At 39.9% G+C, this 22,614-nt stretch overlaps 1 protein-coding gene across 1 annotated transcript in view; it reads right to left on the bottom strand.

Moving 5' to 3' along the window:
- The window catches only part of CDK19 (cyclin dependent kinase 19), a 123,005-nt gene extending 101,290 nt beyond the window's left edge, over positions 1 to 21,715 (bottom strand). Inside the window, exons 1-2 of the mRNA XM_030944295.1 lie at positions 21,375 to 21,715; positions 2,623 to 2,698 (exon numbers count right to left, since the gene is read on the bottom strand). Coding sequence (XP_030800155.1) covers positions 2,623 to 2,698; positions 21,375 to 21,502 — 204 coding nt within the window. The 5' untranslated portion in view covers positions 21,503 to 21,715. The remainder of the gene's footprint in view (positions 1 to 2,622; positions 2,699 to 21,374) is intronic.
- Between the last annotated feature and the right edge of the window lie 899 nt (positions 21,716 to 22,614).

Here is a 22,614-nt window from a genome sequence, read left to right as displayed (position 1 = left end):
ATTAACTAAATAATCATCTAAAAATAGAAACACTCTCTTTCATTACTCCCATTCACATTTTACAGCTCTGCTCTTCAAAAAATGCTGTTGCTTAAGCCAAGCAATAATTTGCCTCATAACAAGAACACAGAAATAGTTAGCATTTCAGTTATCTTCAGACCACACTTGAGTTACAGGGAACTAATTCAGTTTTTATACACTCACAGGATTCTTTGAGGTATAAAGATCACAGGTATAAAGGTCACAGGAGGTATAAAGGTCACAGGATTCTTTGAGGTATAAAGAGTCCTTTCTAATATTTTGGTACTCAATAAAACAGAATTGGCTGAAATAAGGATTCTTTAAGCAGGGATCAGCTGAAATAAAGCAACAATCACTTGCCACAGGAACCACTGCCTATATGATGTGTCTACTGATACAAACTTTCTTCCAGAAAAAGCTCCTACAAATGAATAAGCAGTAAGAGAAACTTTATGGGTTTTGAAGTCCTAAGCAAAGGCAGACCAACTTGATTTGTAATGCCAGAAGAGAAGAGTTGTCTGCCTTTTCCTTCAGGGAAAGCTAGCCAGCAGATCCTATTATAGGTATCTATGCAATAAGACACACAAAATGGTCTTGGACTGAAAACTGAGTACCTTTCAGTTCAGCAATATATTTATTGAGTACAATGCCAAGTGTCTAAAGTTTACAGAACTATTAAAATATCCTGAACATACACACACAGAACCAGGTACACTTTGTCCCTGTCATTTTCTCATCTTCCAAAGTGGGATTTGGGTTTGTTTTGCTGCTAGAGCAAAGCGGAAGGGTTAAGTGCCAAAAGAACTACTCATGACATTTTTAAAATGGCCTCTGTCCAGGCTGATAATCTTTATTTAACCAGTAAACATTACCCTCCTTGTCACCTATCTAAGCCTTTAAATACAAGATAAGCTATTGATGCATTATTTAAAGTCTATTTCTTTTTATGGAAAATGCACTTGATTTTGGCCATATGACAAAAACTTAGTAATTTTTTCAACTATTTCACCTTTACCTTTTTCACAATTCTAATATTTGCCCTGAAATTTCACTGAGGCAAATGCTGATGTGCTGCATTAGCTCAGGTTACAGAGTTTTACAATAAGGTTTGAAGAAGAAAAATGAAATCTAACTCATGGAAGAATTACCAGAAGAACCACTGAAAGCAGCCAAGGAACTTACACAGTAGATACCAAAATTCATAAGCTGTACTGACCTTTGTATAAAGCTTTACTAATTAAACAAAAAACAAAAGTGATGTATCATGGGAGTAAAACATAATTTGACACTCTCTCCTTCCTTACAATGTTTTGTCCAGGTAGACAGAACCAGCTCCACATCACGTACTACCATGCCCACAGGAAAGTCTCCTTCAGACTAATCCACACATCTCCACAGCAGTAAAATTTAAAACAAAGAACAAGAATCCAAAAAACAAAAAACTCTAAGTATTGTCAAAAATGACTTTGTAGTACCAAGAATATAACCTAGTACTGATGTTAAAAGTTTTTTTAACATCATATTTCCTATTTCCTCCAAAGGCAGAAATATTAGCAAAAAAAGTCACTGGGTAAATCCTGTGTAAAGTGACTGACAGCAATGCAGCCACCTCTCAAATCCATGAGTGACCTTGACCTTATAGTGATAAGCACTTTAAAAGGACAGCAGTTTCATCTGTTAAGTCTCTTCATACAGAATCACCATGGACACTACACTAAACACAACCTCAGTGGTTTGTTCAGTTCATGGACACCATGAGTTTCTAATGCCTCACATTGCATTGCACATCTGAATGCCGTATTTCAACCCAACACTACCAGATTATACAAAGCTTTAGGCACAATCCTAAAATACATTCAACAGCTGACTGCATAGTGACAGCAGTAAAACAAGGTAAATATTTAATCAAGCAAGTGCACTCCTTTTGCAATGCAAGAAATACTTGCATTACAAAATTCTACTCAGTATCCAGCATTTTGTCAGTAATGCACATTTTCAGACAAAAAACATTTAAAGATCAAATTCTGCCTTTATTTACAAACACTTAATTTTTACCCAATTTGAAGGAATAATAGGTATGTAATAAAAGACACGTGTAAAAAAATATAATTAGAGCTGCTTTTCATTTTGTTATGAAACTTCCCTGTACTTGGCAAAACAAATTAAAAATGAGGAGAACAAACTGCTCTCAGATACTAAAGAACAACAAGTCACCATTAGTCTAAAATAAAATACATTATTAGTAAGTGGACTTCAGATGTTAGCTGTAATCCTTCAGAACCTTTTTCTTTCAAGTCATTTTAAAAACATTCCTTTCTAAAGTAAGTCTTCATTTGAAGTTCGTATTTATTTCCCTCTCAACACATAAAAGAAGATGAAACAAAATTATATCAGAAAGAGGCATTGCTATTACCTGAAAAGAACTAAAAGAAAATTATGATTTTAAAAGCTTCTTTAAAAGGCTTAGATCTGAATAAACTTCCATGCTTGCATACTTTAAAGAAAACATTTGAATAATCTCCATGTTACTTAATTCTAGGAAAATAAAATACCTGTTGAGTAATAATGTCAGTAAAATTACTTTCATTTATGTACACTTACTGCAATCTCTCTACAGGCCGACATGGATATCCCTGTACCTTCAATTTGCTTCAGTGCATACTCCTTTTCATCTTTTCTGTACACACATAAAAAAAAGAGAGAAAGAAAAAATATATTTAGCTCTGATTTACATTACACCAATCAATATCAGTATAATGATGAAACACTTTAATTTGGTCTGGATCAAGAAGCTGAAAAGCCAATCTGCTTTTATGCATAAATTACACTTGGATATGAAAAGCAAGTTTACTTTTAACAAAGACCTTACAGTTCCCAAACAAAAACTTCTTTATAAAAAAACTTGGTTAACCTACATCCATTTCTCTCTGGAAACAGACATATCTGCAGATAACTGCAAACACAGAATTTTAGAGGACACTTTCTCTGAAATTCCAAGATACTGTCTACTACTGTGAAACACCGCAGTCATATCCCATGTCTGGAAAATTCTCCTAGAAATATCTGGGAATGGCAAGCTTTTTTCTTGATTTTATGAGTTACTCTCAATCCACTTTTATTTCTGAAATACTACTATTTTAAACTAGTTATATAATAAGCACTGGCTACTGACAGATCCCTACAAAGCATGTGAAATATTGTGCTCTGATGTACAAAGCCAGATTTTGAAAAAAAGTTCAGCCCAAACACTCTACTATCCTTTTAAATAATCACAGCTTGAAGTGATTTAGAGGGACCATCAAAAGAACATGAAAAGGAGGTAGAATCTTGAAGCTTTCATGACAGAACAGAACCAGCCTACAACATGGTTTTGCAGGATTCGGCTGTCAGTGACAGATGTTGGTGGGCACCAATGCCCACAGTGTTGGTGCCCCTTGGCAGACTCACCAGTCACAATTCAACAACTCACAAGCCCCTATGCAAATCCCCTGTGGTATTTCTGGTAGACCTCAGTTAGCCCTTCTTCCAGTCCCAAACCATTTTGTTTTGTCACACAGAAAGATTCTGAACTTGCACTTGATTCAGTCTCTCTGGCTTTGAACTCCAAGCCTGTGCGCTGCCAGCTTCAGCCTGTTTTCCCCTTCCACCAGACCTTCTTCCTCCAAAATTCACGGGATAAGAAATGACTGAGTGGAAAAATGTGGGGACAAGACAAGATAACTTGAAATAATAGCTGGCTATACAGTAATTTTCAGTAGCAGCTAAACCCTCAATGCATGTCTATAATTAACACTGAGCTACACTTTTTGAAATAAAATTTTAAAAAGAAAAATTCCAGATGCTTTCCAACTACACATGAAAACATGTAACTTCACAGGTAATAAGATCACACCTTACCTCTCAGGAATTGCTTCTGATTTCATTAATTAGTCCAAATTTTAAACAGTAAATAATAAATGCCCATCCCCTCTTATACACGGTCCTGCTATCTATGCAGAGGATTTCCATACACTGCAAAGTATCAACTCCATCAACTCAGGTTGCTTACAGAGACTGTGAAGACAAAATTATATTGTCTGCAGAACCAAAACCAACTCTGGACACACAAAATTGATCATGACATTTAAACTATGGTCATGTTTAAACTATGCAGCAGAAACAATCCTGTGCACAACTATCAGCTGGAATGCCAAAGCAATGTAGTCACTACAGCACTGCATCACATCCTTCTTTTGGCACATCTACCAAACCAGGCACAGGATCACACTGATATGGCGGTCCTTGAACTAGTTCTACATGCAAAGCATTGCATGCAGTCACTCAGACCTTCACAGAGTGAAGGTCACTGCAGAGACCAGGCGTGACACTTGGCACCTGCTGCCTTCAGCAGCACTGCTGAGCACCACTGCCACGGCGAGGCTGTCAGCGCTTGTCAGCCACTGAAGGCAGGACTTCAAGATACAAATGAAAAATTATGAAAGGTGTTTTAAAAAAAACCCCAATCAATCCAACAACCTAAGGTATTACAGCATGTGGGAAAAGAGGCAGTCTTACTGAGCTGCAACCCAGATAGTCTAAAACACTAGGGTTTATAAAAAATCGGGGTAATGAAATAATAAATGCTTATTTATAATAAATGGGTGCCTCTTGACCTGACTTTTTTTTTTTTTTACCAACAGCTTTGGAATTATAAACACAGCTTCCTTTAGATACTATTTGCTTGCTTCGGCAGAAATGCAAGTCTATACAAATACTTTTCCGAAGTTAGCTGTCCTTATTATGGAAATACAATAGCTAATTAAAGCACTTTCCAAAGATGTCCACCAAGTGGTATTTTAGCTAATAATATTTTCCATTCAAAATAATTTGAAAGAGAAAGAAGTATATTCAAAACTTCAAAAGCAAGTCAGCCAGTGCAATCTGATGAAACAAATAATTCTGGTTATTCAGTGAAATGTCCAAAGAAAAGAACACATAGGTACTTTATTAGCTATTTCCCCACTTGTAAGAATTCAATAAATATTATCAAATGGTGTGTGTGATAGGTGAGTACACTGTGCAACTCCCTAAAGACCAATGCTCTCACAAAACACTTGAGACAGGCGGAAGTACTTTTATTTCATTTCAGAAAAACTCTACTGAACTCTAAACACATTTCAGTAAATTGTATGGAATTACACAGCAGGAAAGTTTTTATAAATCCTTTTCTAACAGATCTTAGATCAGCACATTTTTACCAGAGTGAAGCAAGCATGGTTAACACCAAATCTAAACAACAACCACAAACCACACAGCTCTGGTATGAGGCAAAAGACATCCATGCCAGGGACAGCCAAGCAGAAAGCAGAGTCTTTGCCCACAGTCATTTTTATATGATCTGCAGAAACACTGTCCCAGGAACAGGTCAACTAACTTGGAGGTCTTAACCTGTAACTGTAAGGGAGTTTTTCTGAGGTCAGGAAGCAAGTGGCACAGATCAAGGTTTAATCAAGTAGGTTGTATCAAACAGCCACCTCAGGCTGATGGTGGCAATGTGTTCACTAATCTGAGCAAAAAACACAGCAAAGTGGAACTCAAAGGGAAACCATACTTTAGGAAGGTGTGAGTTAACAATTTTTATTAATGCTTTTCAAATCTGGTAAAATAAGCACTGTATCACACAACTACAAGGCTTCTCTATGCTTCAAGCTCCCTTATCCAAAACTAGGGATTAAAAATTAAAATCAGCATTGCTTCTGGTTTCAGAAATATTACAATTCATGCTATTCTAAGAGGGATTAATTTTTACCAAAATGACACTGCCAATATGAGATACTGCCCTCCTGAAAACTTTCCAACTGATATTTCAGACTGCCATAGGCAGCACTCAAATACAAAGGTCCCCATGTTATCAGTACTTGCATGCCAGCATGTATTAAGAACATTCCTCCACAATAAAAACTTGGTCTTCAAGTTTTTCTCCCTCACAATAGATATCCCATTCTGCAATCCTTGAGGTTATTGTCAATATTTTAATTGGCACTATGCAAAGGAACACTCTGTCCTCTTGCCCCAAAAAATTGTACTTAATGGTTGATGTCCAGCTGTAGTACTTAATACAGAAAACAAAAATACAATTACTACTACTTCTGGGTAACACTTTCAGTTTCCATTTTCCAAATGCTTTGGAAAGAACAAAGTACCAAATTCACTTTTTAAAAAATGTAGCTCAGGAGATTTAGAATAATTACAAGATTTCAAAGGAGCTAAACTGTCTTAACTATTGCAATTGTACTTCAGAGACCTCCCTTCATATGAGAAACTACTTTACAAACAAGTGAATGGAAAACTAGAAACAACTTGCCCAAGACCATAAAAAAACCAGGAAGATTTGAAAATAGCGCATGGTTCAAACAATTGTTTTATCCCAATTATTCAAATTTGAAGACTTTCAATGATGGTCTCTCTTGAATTCACAGATAATTTAACATACATCCTAACTTCAGAATTAATTATCCACATCAAGGAACTGGCTTGAAAGACTGCAATCGCTCCAAAGCTAGAACTGTGATCACATCAGTTAATACAGATATTATCCTTACTGTATATACTAACAAGAGCTGCCTTAAATAAGGTGCACAATACCATAAATAAATAATAACTAAAGTGCACATTTTCTTAAGGAAAGAAAAAGTGTACCATAAAATCATTTCAAGACTTAGCTAGAAAAAAAAGTAATAGAAAAGAACAACAATTTACCCCTGTAACAACACTAATGGAATTTAAGTATTTGAGACTTTGTAGGACAAAGCCTGGGAACACTATGGAGCTCAGCGTCCTTCACAGTACTGCCTGGAACACAATGTCCATAGGGGTATCTGGTTACATTCTGATCACTTTGTTTAATTGCTGCCAGACAGCAGTAAATTAATCACTCAGCAGCAGATCACAAAGAGTTGCAAACCTTTTTCCCCCTGAGAAAAGGCAAACCATGACACTGAAGTGCAACTAGAAGCTAACTAAAAACACGGCAGCAAAGCCACTAACTAGATCGTGCTCACCACTGGTTACCCAAGGCAAGCTTCTCATGGATTTAATTCTGTACTTAGCACATGGCCCTAGCCCTTTACAAAGGTAACAGTACCAAAAAAGAAGTCTATGACTGACTGAAAAAAGGGACATAATCCTTTCCAAAAAGTAGTGAGTTCTTGTGCTTTAGTGTTTTTATGGATATAGAAGCAGTCACTAAGCCAAAAGAATTATTAGATCAAAAAAATCTACACATGATGTCTCTAGGGTGAATGTTCTATACCAGACTAGGAAAGTAATTTTCTTTTACTGCTATCCTCCAAACCTATCAAGCCTTATCCAGTCAGCAGCTCAGCCAGCTCATTTTCATCCATGTGACAACCAGTCATGAATGACAGAGGCTGTGAATCTACAGATTGATCTTAATTTATTTCTAGCTAGAAGTATACACTGCATTTCAATGCACTTCCATTAGCTCATTTTGAGATCTACATAAGAAACTCAAAATGTGAAACAATAAGGTAAGCAGAAATTTGAAAAGTCCTTTAAAAGGTTTGTCTTTCTTCACCTTCACTTCATAGCAGCTATAGGCTGCTCCTACAACCCCAACCCAGACAAGTTCACTACAACATGAACTACAACTGGCTGGTTTTGGCCATGAAAAGAATGGATGAAACCAGCAGGTGTGTACCTCATCCTGCTGCTGTGAAGAGTTTCAGTAATGTCTGTGGACTGCATAGCTGGCCTTTGTGCTGATACATCCCCCAGAGGTTTGATGGGAACTTTCCTGGTGTTGCAAACAGAACATCACATGTGTCAGTCACAGGAAAGGACTTCTCATACAGAAAGAGCAGACACGTATGTCACCTGGGCCTGGGCTTTCCTCTCAGTGGCAATGTTGCAAAATATGGAATATGTAACATTTTCTTAAGAAAGGATGCTCTTTAATGTTTGATTTTTGTATACTTTCAAGCCTAATCAACAAGATAGGAGATTTAGTCTGTGAAACAGAGAGCAGCCCACAGGCTCTAAGTGATGTGCAGGTGTTAGAAAGACAAATTACTGGTTGGTAGAACTGTCTTGCTAAGCTTTAGGGCCTGGAAGGTTTCAGTGATCTCACACCTAGAGAGAGGTTAAGAAAGCTGGGGAGAAGGATGTACCACTGACAGCCGACACAAAGAATGCAGAATTTATGGCCCACAAGGACACTGGGCAGAACCCCCAAGATAAGGAAGAAACAAATAAACCTTACCCAGCAACTGTGCTGAGTCAGCTGTGACTGGGTAAAAGGGAATTCTGCAGGGGGAGATCCCAACCACCACTCACAGATCATTGACCCAAAAACCCACCAGCCCAAGAGAAACACCACAGGACTGATTAGCGTGAGAAGAGAGAATCATTAACCAATAAAAGATAGAACATTAATTAATACAAGGATTATGTATCATGTAGCCAATGAACACTAATTCCTTTGTTTGGTGACATGCATAAATAGCAAAAGGTTTTGATAGTTATTGTGCTTGATTTGTGGAATTCCACTGGGCACCCAGACTTGCAGAACTCTGAAAAAAAAAAAATCAATGCCTCTCTCAAGTGTGTAGTTATTGGCTTGTTGCCCACTGGGTTACAAAAACCAATTCTTGTGGACAACAGCAGGGTGGTAAACCAACCTCCCCATCAGGCAGTAACCATTCGATCTTTAAAAGCTGAGCTTGTATCTTATCTGAAACATCTACAAGTAAACTTGAGGAGTGGGAACAATGCAACAAACTTACATCAAACAGGACAGTCTACCACACAATATTAAAAAGAACTAGAGTGAAAATAGAATGTCCAAGGCTGATCCAGGTAAACAAAAGGAAAAAGCTTTTTGGAATGGAGACAGTATGCTACAGTAAATACTGCATTTCTGGTTTTTGGTTTGTTGTTTGGTTTTTTTTTTTGTCTCAAGTACTTACAATCTCCATTTGCAAAAAGGGGCTTAAATGCTTGTCAGCTTCATTGGCATCACTGCCTGATGATACCTACTGAACTCCTCTAGGTCTCACTCCAAACATCAGATCACATCAGACAGCTCAGTATATACACAGAATAACAAAAGGCAGCAGCACTTTCCTCTACCTTCTGCTACCTCCCAGACCTAAAGCCTACCCATGAAACCCTTTAGAACACCCTAGGAACATATCCAAAAGGCAGAAGTCTATGTGTCATTTTAGATGTTACTCTTCTCAAAATGCAATACCAAATTCCTGAATGCTGTATGGTTTACTACTCCATTTTTCAATAATTACCAATGTCACTGACTTGCCAATGTCAGGCATAAATGGATGCCAAAAGGCTAACTCGGGAATCATAATGCAATCTGTGAATTTTTTTAATAATTTGGTTTTTTTCTTGGTTGGTTGGTTAAAAAAACCTTTCAAGAAAATAGAAATATTTTTTGTTGAAATTAGCATTCTAAGCTTAAGTCTACTATAAATTGACAGAGACATTCAAATATAGAACAACTGATTACTACAATTAGGCTTTTTGAAAAGATACCTGACTTTCATCACATACACTATGAGAAATAGGCAGAAGAACCATTACATGCAGCTTTGCCTGCTGGAAAATCTGACATGTTCCAGTCAGACTAAAAGAGCTCATATTAAAAGTACCAACTGCATCGTATTATTAATAAACACTCTGTGTTACCACAGCACCCCCTGAGAAATTGAAACAGATTTTGCTTTATAATCTGTAGAACAGTCCCAAATATATCCCTAAATCACACTAGTGATATGGCTATCCTTCCCCTTGTTTACTCCTCTGTAAACCAGTTTATGAACTCGGGGAAATGTGCACGTTGAAGAACAAGGCAAGTTCTTAAAGTGAGGATAAGCTACTTGTCATGAAACACAATGCCCTTGACATTGCCTGCTTCCACAGAGCCTCACAAAAGATGCTGAATACCTATAAATCCCCCACAAACTTCACCAAACATAAATGATTCGTTCTTCATGCACAAGAAGACAGCTGATTAAAAGGACAAAAAGTGAATCTGAGCACTGATAAGGTTTTCTATCATAAAAAAAGCCCTTTTCCCAGCTATGATTTCACTAGACTGGGAGTGGGGAGTAGAGGTCGCTTAGTATCAATGTGAGGAGACTAAAAGTAATCCACCAGCATCACTACACATAACTTAACCCTATGCTCTTCTCTTTATTCCTGTAGTTTCTAATTCAGAAATTTAAAAGCAAATCTTTGTAGCATAGATACCTTCTCACTGTCAACAACAATATCGGATTATTTCACATCACAGACAGTCTAAGATCTATGTAGTACCAGACCACTGGAAATCTTATTAACCTAATCAATTAAAATTTATCCTTTCCACTGTAATAATAAAACTTTGTATTTGCAAGGAAAGAGAGCACAACTTCAGTCATTGCCACCCTTGCTCCAAATTTACTGATGAAAATTCAGAGACCTCAACCAGCTATAGTGTTGTTGCCATTGCTAAAATTAGACTGATTCTTAAGTATCTGGAGTGACTGAGAACTGTGAATTTCATACAAGTACATTCATAGCAGATTGGGGTAAGCAGACTTGACAGCCTGTTTGTAAGGGTAAAAACTAAAGGGTTCGCATTAAACCCTGAAAGCTGTAAAATTATTCTGCTGCTCCAGGTAGCTTCTTCCAGAATTTGCTACATTTAAGCAGAAGAGAAAGCTGCACCTGATTTTATTTCTTTACAGACAGGCTTGATTACAGATAATGGATAGATTTAGGAAATATCTCCCTGCCTGAAAGGATACTGCATGTAAGGATTTGCTACCTTAAAACAAGGAACACCAGCAGCAAGGAGAAAACTCTGAAATAAAGAGGAAACAAATTTTTATTTGTCAGCAAATTACATACCAAAATGATAGAAATAGGGTCCTAAGACTATGCCGAAAAAAAGAATCTGCCATTTGCTTCATAAACTCATTTAAGAAGAATGTTTGTGACTAACTATAAATGTGAAGAAATGTGCTGTCTGGTTTTGGAATTTTTTAAGTCCTAGAGCCATACTGTAACTACATCATCCAGCTTAAACAGCTCTTTCTATGTCGTGCTAAATCTGGCTAAATACTACAACTTTGATAGGTGGGAAATTACTATCAAATCACCGAACAGTGATTGAACAGGAAGCCTGTACTTTGGGATCTTTTTCAGCAAGAACATGTTTCAAATACCAGGTGCAGATTTTTTTTCTAAATCCCTATAATGCATTAGGTTCACCTATAGCAGAATAAGCAGAATTATTGACTCAATATAAAAGGGAGGAGGGCAATGGCCTAAAAACTGCAGTTACTCAGTTTTTCTTTTCTGACTCATGTCATAATCAAATGCTTCCCCTAAAGCACATGAAAGCCCAGATTTATCAGAGATCTATCATAAATTTTCAGTTCTTTTCCTTCAGACTCCCTAAATCAAACCATCTACAGTGAAATTATCAATTCTCCAAGCCAGACCTACATGAAAGCTTGCTAACACAATATGGGTATAATTCCTGGGTGGTAAATTAGCTTTTAGGTACTAAAGCTGCACCCAGATCACATTTATTACAGCTGAAAAGTTGCAAAGTTGAAACAACTCCTCACAATAAAGTAGAAGGACTGGAATGAAACTCCATAAAGTCACCCCAAGGTCTAATTGAATTCAGTCTGAAACGTAAAAAAATAATAATTTTTGATTTTAATGGAGCACCCCACTTTTTTTCCTCAATTCAGTGTCAGGACATGAGGATTTCTCAAAGAATAGAGGTCTTCATTCCAGCCACTAAGACAACTTTGTTACGTCTCAAAAACAAAGTCTTTAGTCAGCTATCATATCTGTTCCTGGGGAAAGGGAGGGGCATTCTGCTTCCTTTGAATTTTAGAACTCCACGTCCCATAGTCAGAACAGGCTTTGTCACCATCTGAGGTTTAAGAACATCACTTGATAAAGTTTTATGCTGGTTTTTCTCCATCACTGAAGTGACACAAGAAGTAGAACAAATGGCATTCTACCCATAACAAGTCTTTTGGTTGTTCTGAAGGTCAAGTTAAATTTGGCAATTTGTCTACCTCTGTTTCTCATTTGAAGCATGACAGAATTGAGCAAAGGAACAACTGGTTATCCAGTACAATGGCTGGTTTTAATCAAAAGATATGAACATAAGCTAACTTTGAAGTCTACAACACCCTTGAGAACAAGGCAACAACTGATACAGAAACTCTGTTTTAGGAATAGACACATTCAAAGACATGAGCTGACACCCACTCTCAGCTGCACTGACGATAATTAACACAAGCAACGAACACAGCATTTTTGAATGTGCAAGGTGTTAAATCTCAGCATGAATCCATGGTAATTCACTATTAACACAGGTGAGAATTTTCTCTAAACACCTCTGAATTTGCAGAATTCATTACTTATAAGAAGTATCTCTCTCCAAACAACCAACTTCAGAGCCAAACATGCTGCTAGAAATGTCATGCACGAATAGCCCTTGTAGTTCCTCAGGCACCACAACATCACCAATGAGGTGGGAAAGTCAAGGACAATCAGAGGCAGAGCTGAATCCCAGCACAACCTGTGTGAATGCTTCCAAGTGCTCTAATAAAGATGGCAAAACAAAGGAGGGACAAAAGAGGAAGAAAACCTTCTGGCCACACAAAAAGGATTGATTCTACCTTCAACTAATGCATGAGGAAAGCAGATACATTGCTTCAAAATAGTGAAGCATACCTCCAGATGCAGTTTCCATTCCAGCAGATTTAGTTTCTGCCTCTAAGTCAATTGCCTATAACTCTTATTTTCACTTGACTGCAAAAAGAAATCAATAGCATTTTCTACTTAAGTCAGCACAGAGTGAACAAAAAAAATAATCATACTGCACACAAGGCTCACTTTATGGGAACATATGTTTAAAGCCACACTGCCCCAGCCTGCCCCCATGCTATATCTGTGCTTTTATTTAGCCCAGAACCCTGATACTTAACTGAGCAACCTGACATTCCCAGCACACACAACAAGCTACGGCCACTGCTCTGCCTACTGGAAAGCCTATCTTCAGTGTGGTTTCATCTACAAAACAAACAACTGTAGAATATTTCAGGATCATGAATTTTGTAGAAAACAGATGACAACTGAGGAGAAACAAGCAGTTATACAGTGGCCTCATTTGAAAATATTGTTTTAAAGATTACTAAGCCCAGAAAAGACAGAAGCAAACATGGACAGGAATAATGCCCTTCAGGGATCCACTCTTTCAGTAATCTCAGCTTCTTCAATCTTTCTCACAACCAGAAAAAAAAATCAGTTGTGTTTTCCAATAAGGTGAAATAAAATAATTAAATAACAAAAGATAAAAATCCCCCATCACAACACACCAACCAAAAAACCCAACCCACACTTACAGACACCCATTTTGTAAAGGTCAGTTGACACTATCTCCACAACATTGCTTCACTTCGGTCTTATTAGATACACTAGTATTTCATAAACTCTCTCAAACAAACTCCCACCAATAAATGAAAGGATTGTACTCCCACAGAAAAGTCTAAAAAATGTTAATAAAAAATTCAGATATAGAAGTTAAGTTTCAGTTGAGTTAAAGACTTTCCCTGGACTTTGTCAACAACAAATTTTGGTTTAAAATATTTCTGCACTTTTTTCTTTTTGAATCTGTTGAGATAATGAACTTCACAAGAGGTGCAATGATTCCTAATATGATTACAACTAGCATTGTTATCTGTCAGTCATCTAACTTATAGTCAAACAAACCATGTAAACCAAGCTTCCAGAGCTGGGAGGTCTTTTCAAACCCATATTATTTAGAGAACATGAAACTCAAGTCAAGTTAAAACAATAAACTTCTTGTGTTTGCTACACAAGTAGAAACTGTTCTTCATTTCCTGAAGTCACATACTAAGTTAGCCAATTTATTCTAAATGCAGTTGTCCTGGACCAGTTTCAGCATTCCTTTAAGCAAATGCGCTGTTATTGAAACAAATAAATCTTTTTTAAGTTCTAACACTTTGTTGCATTAAAAAAACAATAAATAAAATAAAAACTGCAGTGCATGTCAGTTCTCCAATGCCAGCAAAGGAGCTCAAAGAACAACACATCTTTGGAAGCAGAATGTAAGAGCTGCCTGTCCCTGCTGCTAACAATCCCTTCCCGATGGCACACACAGACCTCAGCTCCTCCTGGATCCAACATAAAGCAGCAGCAAGCACATGCAAGCAGAGTCACTTCTCAACACAGAACTCTACCGCTACAACCAGAGGACAAAGGCACCTTCTGACCCAAGTCTATGCAAGCCATGAGCTTGATTAGGGCTGCAGAAGAGGCAAACAGCAATTCAGAAGGTATTTTCAGGTGAAAACTTAATGTTACTGGTAAATCTCTAGTGCAATTTGGTTAGGACATTCCACAGAAACTTTGGTTACTTGTACAAACACATCTGCAGCATTATGAACCACAGCAATTTCTGGGGCTTTGGGGTTTTTGCTGATTTTTTGGTTTCTTTTCAAATCATACATGATGTGAAAATACTCATGTTGAAAATAAATTTATGAAAAACACCTCTACACGTTTACTCACAATATAACATGTTAGACTGGATGACTCAGAAATACAACATAATAAATTGTTATATCAAGTAGTTCACACAAAGAAGCATTTAGTTTCTGACCTAGTCCATGGTCTGTCTTGCTTTGCACTCTATTACCAGATGCGGGGCAGAAACAGAACTCTTCTTCCCCTTGAACCTCTCACTTCCTTTTCCTGCAGCTCTACTGGAAAACTCTTAACCCCCTCACTCAGAAACAGGAACCTTCTTGCCCTCTTCATTTCTTTAAAAAAACAAAAAAAAAAGCTACCACTAAACTTTGAAAGTTTTTCCTTCACATCTTATGGGCTAATTTATGTACAGTTCTTTCTTTACAAGCTTGGAAAAAACTCATCTGTTTCTCTCAAACACAACCCCTTCCACATCTTACTGACCCCCTTTCTTCCTCAAGCTCCTACCACCACCACACCACCAAAAGGTGATGATGCACTTTACAGCTCATTTCTGTACCTAGTTTCAGGGAGAGTAACAGAAGAAACAACAAAATAGCCATGAGAGAAACCATATGCAAGAGTCTGTGGGAAGCACTAAAAATTACTCACCACTTGCACTATCCTCTTGAGCAGGAAGCAAAGCCATGGTATAGCTGCAACAGCAGCTCTCATTAAGGCACAGATATGAAGTACTCATTATCTCTTCCTAGATGGGGACTTTTCTGCTAGAATGCATGGCAGGCAACTAGTTAGACAGGTTTGGTTTAGTTCTGCTGCTCCTTCTCACACATATTGAGAGCCTTCAGTGGTTAAGTGGTATTTTCAGGATTTGCAAGTAAATCTAGTATTTAGGTTTTCTTTGCTTTTGAGAGATTTTAGCAAGGCATAAACACCTTCAACTATTCTACCTTCCTCAAGATAAGAAGTTTCATCAGGAAAAGAAAAGATATGAAAGTGGAAAGCAAACCACAGGTTTTCAGATACTGATATTTTCCTGCAGAGAGAAGTAATTGTTTAAGATCTAATACATTGCATTCTGACTTCAGTCAATAATTCTGTGATTTAGCCTGTCACAGGTTTATATTAGTAAAAAGCAACTACAGCACAACACTCAAATTACTTATGTTCAAGGCAATGTCAAACAGGGGAAGTAAGAAAATGTAAATATATAAATTATTATAGACTCTCAAATGTCTTACAAGTATCAACTTGCATTGATAAATAATATTCCAGTTTCACATTCAAGAGAGTATAATCCTTGCCACATCAGTGAGTTGCCTCTCTTTTAAGAATAAATGCAACTGCAGTACACATGTACTCATTCCCCAGATATTTTGCTACCAATGCTGCTCATTTGCAGCATTTAGCTAACTTGAGTGCAAGTTTCCTCTCCTGACAAACCCCTGCTATAAAACTTAAGTAATTTAGGTTTTACTAAATAAGAATATGGGGAGAACAATACACAAATTAATTTCTACACAAATACTGATTTAAGAGATCAAGCATATTACCTTGACCTCTTCTACACTTTCAGTTTTCTACTACCACCGTGACCTGAGCCACCACCTTGACCAGATGCAACCTCTGAAAATGTAATATCAGCAGAAATACCAAATAAACTAAGCTGCTCCAGCAGAAATTCAGTTTTTCCAATGGAGCCATGCTTCATAGCAGATTATTGTTTTCTCTCTCTCAATCAGTATCTTTCTACTTCTGCTTCAAACAAAAAATATTGATCAAATAAAAAAACTAAAACAAAGGAAAGTTGACATGACCCCAATCACAAGCAGCATTCCTGTGTTAAGGTTATATACTTGCCTTGGCTAGGTACTTCATCCTTTTTTCTCTCCCCATATCCTACTTTTCATAGAAGCATACAATGATTTGGGTTGGAAGGAATTTTAAATATCATCTAGTTCCACCCTCCTGCCCTGTGCAGTGAAACATTTCATTAGACCAGGTTGCTCAGAGCACCATCCAACCTGGCCTTGAACACTGCCAGGAAGGGGGCACTCGACTCTTAATGTGGACCTGGAAGCTGTGGGTTAAGAACCCTACATTAATGATTCTGCACACCAGTGTCAGTCCAAGGAGGAAAACACAAACTTAAAGTACTGAAAAATAGGGGTAAGAAGAAAGAAAGACTATTTCATTTTTCTTCCCCTTCCTATGCCTGTGTTCCACAGTGATGTTTCTGGACTTGCATCACTGTTGTCCAGTTTTCAAAAGGGAATTCTGTATTTGGCAACTAAGATGAAACCTGGTTTATACCAACTCTCTTTTGAAAAGTTACAGGTACAGTAACAATAAAGTAATCTGACAAGCTACAAAAGTATACTACTACAGTAGCATATAAATCTACATCCTTGGTTTAGCTGATACATTGTAAGTACAGGGCAGAGCCAAACCTTTTATGGCAGGAGGGTCCGCTAGGGCAGCGCCAGCTACTGAGCTGGCAGGGAGCCTGGGAGCTGCCCGGGCTACAAATCCTGGCCCTTTACTGCCATTGATTTGAAAGCTGATCACTTCATATTTCTGGCATTCCTTCAGTAACAAGATTTAAAAGCACATACTTGCTTTTTAAAAGGTGTTCTAAAACATACAGATTAAACTAAAATTACAAACTTATTTTTTCTTTCCAAGCAGCTATATAGTTAATATTTATAAGAACCTTTGTTTCCCAAATGCAGAGAGTAAGTCAAATGACAAATGAAAAATAAAATAGCCCTAGTTTGAGAAAAAGCAGCCACCTTGATTGTTTGTTTACAGGTAAGCAGAAGCAGCAATAATAAAAAGGTTTTATTTACATGAAGATACAGCTTTTGCAAGTGTTGCATCTGCTGCTGCTGCTACAGAATGAAGAACAGAGTGGCCTATTTTCGACTTGACTCAAGTATCCCACTATTCCCTGCGCTCCTGACTAACCAGCAGTGGTGCCTTTTCAGCTGCTGACTCATGCAAACCACCACCTGCAGGTGGACTGACATCCTGGTGAACAAATACTCTGTAGTGCCCTGGATTCAAAGATTGATTATTTCGAAAAAGTAAAGGAAAATAACTCAGGTATACACAACAAACAGAATTTCCAAACCTCACTCATCCTAAAACTCGCCTCTCATATGAGGAGGAGACACAAGAAGTGAAACAACTAAGCACAACATCGCAGCTTAAAATACAATCAAAGAGAACGTAAGGAACGTAATGAGGAGAGGTAAGGCATGAAACAAAACTATATTTTCCTAACCATGACTGGAAAAGTTGCATTCTTTACTTTACTAGACAGATGCGAACATGTCCAACAAAAAGCACTTCGAAAAAGTCAACATGATGCTTTGAAGCAGTACACAAAAAAAAACCTGTAACAGATTTTCCAGCTACATAAAGAGCTAAAAACCTAATATTGATGACTGAATTGCAATCATGAGGCTTATATCATGATTTCCTCCATCAACATCACTGGTCCGGTTTTACTGTACATGAAATAAAGGACTGGACAGCTTATATAAATACCTATTTTCGACACCCTCTGGACTACAGAGGTATTAATGAAAGTTCTGTAAACCCAGGTGCCTAATTTAGCTAAATGTATAACACAAGTAGTACCTCCAGACCTCATCAGACCATACAAACACTACTGAACTAAATAGAAGCTGCAGCTGCTCAAAATCTCTAAAAACATAATGATGCAGTGCATTCAAATGCAACACCAACATTGTTCAAATCTGACTATTTAAAAAAGAAAAAATCTTTTAACTTTCATAGAAACCAGTCCGCTTACTAGAAACACGCCCAAATGATATTCTACTCTAGGCTGAAAAAGCCAAACTAAGCTGTTACTTTGTCAAAAAACTGCTTTTATGCACAAGCCATTCACAGAGATCTAAGCAACAAAACCACTTTTTCTACAAGCATTTTATCGAACAGCTTGCCAAGCTCCATATAAACACATTTCACTATTTCATAAAATTCATACGCCAACTTTTTGAAACATGAAGTGACAAGTTCTCGGTGGAATTTCTGGAGAGCTACAAGGTTCTTATTGCCCTCAGCTTCCCGAGACTGTAAATTAACTGTATGAAGCAAGAAGCCAGAAACTTTCTATTTTACACAGGAATGCCTTACAAAATACTGAAACAGTCTCTGCAATCAGCTAAAGAAGAATTCCTTTATACAAGGCTCAAAAGCCCCCAGTGATGAGCACACAATAAATATGCACCACTGCTAGATTTCTTTGGCTAATTTCTTTCATTAGGGACTCCTTAAAGTTCATAAGTAATGCTAAATATCCTCCAACCTGCAGATATACTTTAGCTAGGTGTTTACATAAGGAAATCATCTCATATTAATGGTTTTAGTTGTTTTCTAATGTTTTCCTAAATTGTTCACATCTTCCTTTCACCCAAGGATTTAAATTCACACAAAAGCAACTAAGAGTGAATTCACCAATGCCATAAAATGAAGACCAAGAAAAAAGAAAAAAATAGGCCACTTTCTAAGCTTCATGAAGTAAAGTCTCTTGAGTACATAGTACAGTTGAATTTGTGCCATGTTATATTACATGTCAATCTATCTGACAGCACTGAAACTTTGCACTTCCTCTTACCAGTTACTTGTCTTACGGCTCAAGGTCTCCCTTTGATTATTTCCAGCTCTGACACATTAGCTATCTTTTTATCATATTTATTTTTGCTTTACTACCCATTTGCATTTGTCATATTGTTGTAGGGATTTTGAAGACGTGTTCTTTATGGTGCTTTGTAGCAGCAATGTAATTCCTGTGATGGCTTTCCTTTACAGATGATGGAAATGAAAAATGTCTGGTTTTAACTTACATCAAATTTCTTTCTTTCTTCTGTAATACAGCCAATCCAAAGCTCTGCCTTTTTTATGCTGTTCTTACAATCAGCAATTTTAGGTTTACTGTATCAAAGAACAGCAACAAACATTTAACTAGCATTTTGGTAGTTTTATTACCACTTCCTTTCCTTATTACTGCTTTCTTCCTATCCCATGTATATTTTATTATATATATATATAAATTAATACTTAGGAAAAAGAAGCAACCATGATCACTTAGCTCAAAAATATTATGAAAATACTTTTCCAGGTATTACAGTGGCAGCTGTAATACCTGGAAAAGATTTGATATTTCATGTTAGCTATGCTCTAGTATTCTTAAGGCTGCAGAGCAAGCTAGGCAGAATCAGAGCTCATTTCCCGGTATTTAATCCTTCACTGGAATTAGTGTCTACCTTTCAGTTATTAATCACTTTTATACTACAGCCTCCTAATTCAGAGTTTAAATTTTCAATACACACACGAATGCCATTTATTCCTACAGAAATATCCCTAGACTTCTCTACTAATCTAAAGCAGCAGCATGTCATTAAACCACTTCCAACAATTTATTTAAGAGTTGTCCTTTTCCCACATTCAGTCTCTTCTTTTTCAAAGTTTCAGTTGGCTATAATGGAAGGCTATTCCCTTTAGCATTCTGATAGAAAGGAATCACCTCCAATTCGCAGGCATATTTTAGCCAACCTTACAGTATGTTTAGAACACTGCAAACACAGCCTGTGTTTGTGCACCAGGCACACACCACAGTGAAAAAGTGCTCAATATGGCCCTTCTGAAAGCAAAGGATTCTATTTGGAACCCACACCTGCACGAGAGCCTTGCTCAGGCCTCAGAACTGCTCCCCTTCAACAACTGCATGCCAGCCAAACAATCCCAAATTGCAATCCTAGCTCCCCACTGCTCTCTTAACCACAATACTGTGAAAATAGCATCCATGGAATACCTATCCCATGGTACTGGATTTCCCCAGAGAAGAGAAGAAACCTTGCTTAGGCAACATACATGGGCTTAATGCCTAAAGGACCTCTCTGGATCAAGCCACCAGCCAAGTGTTTGGGGACAGGGACTTGTATCCTGCTCTCTCACGGGAAACTGCTGGAGACACACCTGTGCATAGGTACTGACAGAAGCCACCAGCTCTGCCTACAAGGAGTGCCCCGGACAGGCCATCAAGCCAAGCGTGCCCGGCACTGGCATCAGCGGGGTGCCCCAGGCTGGGGACACACCAGGGACCACCACACACCCCGGGAGCTGCTCGGGAGGGAGCAGCCGGGGAGGGGCCGTCGGGAGCCAGGTGCTCCTCCCTTCTCAATCCCCTACAAGTAATCGGAACAGAACGTCAAATTACGAACGCGGTCACACAAAAGACGAAAGCGACGACCTGGAACACGGCGTGCAAAGCAAAGGCGACCCCAGGGCACAGCCTGCTGACACCGCACCACCAGGGATGGCGGGGGGGGGAGCGGGGCAGAGCGGGACGAGCTTTAGGCTGAACATTAGGTAGGACTGCTTACATAAAGGGCGATTAGACATTGGAAAGGGCTGCTCAGGGAGGTGGTGGAGTCCCCGTCCCTGGAGGTGTTTAAGGAAAGACTGGATGTGGCAGTTAGTGCCACGGTCTACTTGAACATGGTGATGTTCGGTCACAGGGTGGACTCGATGATCTCAGAGGTTTTTTCCACCCTAACTGATTCCGTCGCTCCGAGCAGCCGGGCACCGATGCGCGGGGCCGGGGCACCGGGGCCCGCTCCCGGCGCGGGGCGGGGGATCCTCGGGCGGGCTCCGCGCTCCGGCCCCCGCGCTGCCAGAAACTTTCCGGGGAGGGAGGGGAAGGAAGGAGGGGAGGGGAGGAGGGAAGGGCGCTGGTGCGGGGGGGGGGGGGGTTGGAAGGGGGTTCTCGGCGCGGCCCTTACCCGTCCTTGCGGCGGGCCTTGTAGACGTGCCCGTAGGTGCCTCTGCCCACCTTGCATCCCTCGTACTCGAACAGGTCCTCCACCCGCTCGCGCTCGGCCGCCAGCTTCGACTTGAACTCGTAGTCCATGTCTCGCCCATGGGCGGGGAGGGACGGGCGGGCAGGGGGACGCGGCGGCCGGATCAGCACCCGCAGCTGGCGGAGCCCCCTCCCGGCGCCGCCATGTCCGGGGCTCGGCGGGGGCGGCGGGCGAGGGGACCGGGGCTGGGGGGGCGGTTTGTTTTTGTTTTGGTTTGGGGCTTTTCAGCGGGGGGGAGGGGGCGCGCTCCGCCGCCGCCACCCGCTTCAACTGGGCTCCTCGCGGCGCGGCGCGCGAGGTGCCGGGAGTCGTAGTGCGGCTGCGGGAGCCGGCCCCGCCGCGGCAGGCGGGACGCCGTAGCGGCAGAACTACAACTCCCGGCATGCCCCGGGTCGCCCCGGCCGGGCGGCGTCGGCGCACTGCCCTCTCCGGAGACACCGGAGCGTTTCAGCGGCCGCTGGGAACTTGCTGACTCTTCACATTGCGCGCACAGGCGGGAGCGGCGAGCGCGGCGCCTCTGGCTGGTAGGGAGCGAGGGAGGGAGGACCAGAGGAATAGACCGTGGACACGCACCCCATGCTACAGGGCGCCGAACAGTGCAGCGACTTGTTTATCTCGCCAGCTGCCATTCACGGTCCGGCCCCGCCCCCCTGCGGGATGGTGCCCCGTGATTGGTCAGTGCTGCCCCGCCGTACGGCAGGCGGGGCAAGGCGGGGCCCGGCCGGCCCCGGCGCTGTGGGTCCATGTTGGAGCGGGAGGTGTTGTAGGATTCGTGCAGTTGGGTGCCGCTAAATAAACCGATCGCTTACAGAAACACGGGGGCTCATGCTGTGTTTGCGTTCACATACAAACTAGGCGTATTGCTGCGTCTTTAGGATCCGATGCTGTAGCAAGACCGTCCCCCTTCAGCCCTGAGCAGAGAGATTTTTAGACAAAAGCGGCGCTGCTTTGGGGTTCAGATTTCATCAAAGTGCTTTGAGATCACAGAAACATTCAGGCTTTTTAATGTTATGTCTCGGTTTCTCGAAGATTCTGTTTGTGAGAAGCGTCACTCTGCAAGGTTACTTGCGTTATGGAAGTGCCAGGCAGAGGTAGCTGTAATGAAGAGTCACACAGAATCACCGAATCAGGTTGGAAAAGGCCTCTGAGGTCGAATCCAGTC

The sequence above is a fragment of the Camarhynchus parvulus genome, chromosome 3 (genome assembly GCF_901933205.1).
Source record: "Camarhynchus parvulus chromosome 3, STF_HiC, whole genome shotgun sequence".
In the NCBI taxonomy this organism is placed as follows: Eukaryota; Metazoa; Chordata; class Aves; order Passeriformes; family Thraupidae; genus Camarhynchus; species Camarhynchus parvulus.
The sequence above is the reverse complement of the archived record's forward strand: the minus strand, read 5'-3'. Positions and strand labels throughout refer to the sequence as shown.